The sequence below is a fragment of the Gadus chalcogrammus genome, chromosome 11 (genome assembly GCF_026213295.1).
Source record: "Gadus chalcogrammus isolate NIFS_2021 chromosome 11, NIFS_Gcha_1.0, whole genome shotgun sequence".
Classification (NCBI taxonomy): Eukaryota; Metazoa; Chordata; class Actinopteri; order Gadiformes; family Gadidae; genus Gadus; species Gadus chalcogrammus.
In genome coordinates, this window is record NC_079422.1 from 11,219,364 (window position 1) to 11,221,863 (window position 2,500).

A 2,500-nucleotide genomic window follows, 5' to 3' on the forward strand; every position below is an offset into this window, starting at 1 on the left:
GCCAGGCACCCCCGGGACCCCCGGCCTGCAGGAGGAACGCAACAGTCAAGTGCATGCGTCAAGCGAGCAAGCGAGGGAGGGAGGGAGGGGTTGCAGGGAAAAAGAGGTGAAGAGAGGAGAGAACCACGTTACCTGACAGATAATGTTATCATAGTAAGCCAATGCACGGGCATGAGGGACGTTAGGGGGGGTGTCGCACAGTTTCCTTACATTTGGGTGGGAGCCCTCAGCGATGGTGGACAGGGAGAAATTATCATTGTGCTGCTCCGAGGAGGGCCGGTACTTACTGCTGGTCGCCGGGGAGACGAGGGTGTGAAGGAGAGGAGGAAGAGGAGGAGGAGGAGGAGGAGGAGGAGGAGCAGGAGGAGGAGGAGGAGGAGGATTGAAAGATAGCAGAGAGATGTGGGGTGATTCACAGAGGAGGAGGAGGAAGAGAAGAGGTAAAATGAGAAGGCGACAAGAGAGGAGAAGTAGAGGTGAGAGGATTGTGGAACAGAGGGACACAGAAAGAGTAGGAAGACGATTTGGAAAAGCAATTGGGAAAAAGAGGAGAAGATTGGAAACGAGTCATAGTGGAGAGAAAATAAAGAGTGAGAGAGAGATTGTAAAGACGATGGTAGAGAAAAGGGGGAAGGGAGGATGACAAAGGGTATAAGAATGACAAGACAGGACGAACAGCAGAGAAGGACAGACCGAGAGAGAGAGGGGGGGGGGTGTGAAGATACAAAAAAATAGAACGAAGAGCAAAAAATGTAAAGGAGAGGAAATTTGAAGACAGGGTAAGGTCAGAGAAAGGAAGAAAGGGATGGGTTCCATTAGGGGAGCGCAGGAGAAGAGGAAGACAGGATGAAAGATGAGAAGAAAAGACAGAGAGAGAGAGAGAGAGAGAGAGAGAGAGAGAGAGAGAGAGAGAGAGAGAGAGAGAGAGAGAATGGGGATATTGACCAGACAGAGCAGACATAGGAAAACAAGATGGAGCAGCAAAAAGGAGGAGAGAGGAGGGAAGGAAAAAGAGAGGGAGAGATTAGACAGTTGGAAAAAAGACAACAAATTTATAGAAGGTGGGGGGAGGGGGGAGAGGGGGGGGAGAGAAGCAGAACAGAAGCATTAGTAAGACAACGAATGTTCAACTGGCAATGACAAGAACAAAGGACAAACACATTTCTTTTTCTGTGATGCAACCGACTCTTACTTGGTTATCCAACATGAGTGCTGCTTGTTTACCTCTTCAGCCCACATAAAGACATGAAGCGCCCATTACCGTGCCCTGCTTTTAAAGCACAGACTCACGGTCACTATTGTAGATACATAAACAGACTTTTGAGAATAGCACGCACGCAAACCACACACAAGCACACTCGCAGAAAAACCAAAACATTTTGAATTAGTCACAAGACTGAAGAGAGAACAGTGGTATGTGGAGAATTGATTTGTTCGGAAAATATTTCTTTTTTTCGTTCTGACTTCTTGACAGGACAGGAGGTTTGTTCTGGGTTGTCTAAAGGGAAGCACTGGATTGCTATGTAAAAAATATTTCCCATCCGTCTTGTCCTTCGATCCCTCCTCTCCTCAGCTACCGCTGATGCCTCCTTCACATCCTCCTGTGTGTGTGTGTGTGTGTGTGTGTGTGTGTGTGTGTGTGTGTGTGTGTGTGTGTGTGTGTGTGTGTGTGTGTGTGTGTGTGTGTGTGTGTGTGTGTGTGTGTGTGTGTGTGTGTGTGTGTGTGTGTGTGTGTGTGTGTGTGTGTGTGTGTTTCCACAGATGGAAGGCCGTCGGTTGGATTCTGGTCCTTGAGCCCTGACTCTGGACGCCTCCTCTAGGGAAGCTCCCCCCCCCCCGCCTGCTCCTCCACTGGCTCCTGATCTGATCTATACTTCCAGAGCACCTCCTGCTCCCCTGCTCTACGCGTGGAGGAGGTGCAGTCCCTCTGCTCCACATGCAATCGCTTATATAATGTATTTATATATACATGACATAATATCTCATATATTATGTAGATAGCATGTATAATGTATATTGCATGAACAACGTGGTTGGTTAAAGATAATGAGCTATAGATAGATAGAGAGAGGGAGAGAGAGACAGCGAGATAGCAAGAAAAAAAGAGAGAGAGAGAGAGAGAGAGAGAGAGAGAGAGAGAGAGATAGATGGTTGAGTACAGGACCACAGATTGCCTCTGAATAGGGTTTTAGAGAATGTTTTTTGAGGATGGTGTGCACACATGTGTGTGTTGGTATGTGTGACACTGTTTGTGTGACGGTGAAGTGGTTTTTGTGCCCAATGATGGACGAAATAGGTCGGATCTTGATTGTGACAGGGAACGTGTGTTTGTAACCTGAAAAGCACACAAACACACACAGACACGCCAGATGGAGACAAAAGTCGAATGTATTAATGAGGCTGACACAGACAAACACACACACACACACACACACACACACACACACACACACACACACACACACACACACACACACACACACACACACACACACACACA

The 2,500-nt window shown here is 47.7% G+C and overlaps 1 protein-coding gene across 2 annotated transcripts in view; it reads right to left on the bottom strand.

The window, feature by feature from the left end:
• Positions 1-2,500, bottom strand: part of cspg5a (chondroitin sulfate proteoglycan 5a) — a 32,031-nt gene that overhangs the window by 5,417 nt on the left and 24,114 nt on the right. For both annotated transcript variants that reach the window (XM_056602587.1, XM_056602586.1), the window contains exon 4: positions 211-289. In XM_056602587.1, the coding sequence (XP_056458562.1) occupies positions 211-289 (79 nt within the window). The remainder of the gene's footprint in view (positions 1-210; positions 290-2,500) is intronic.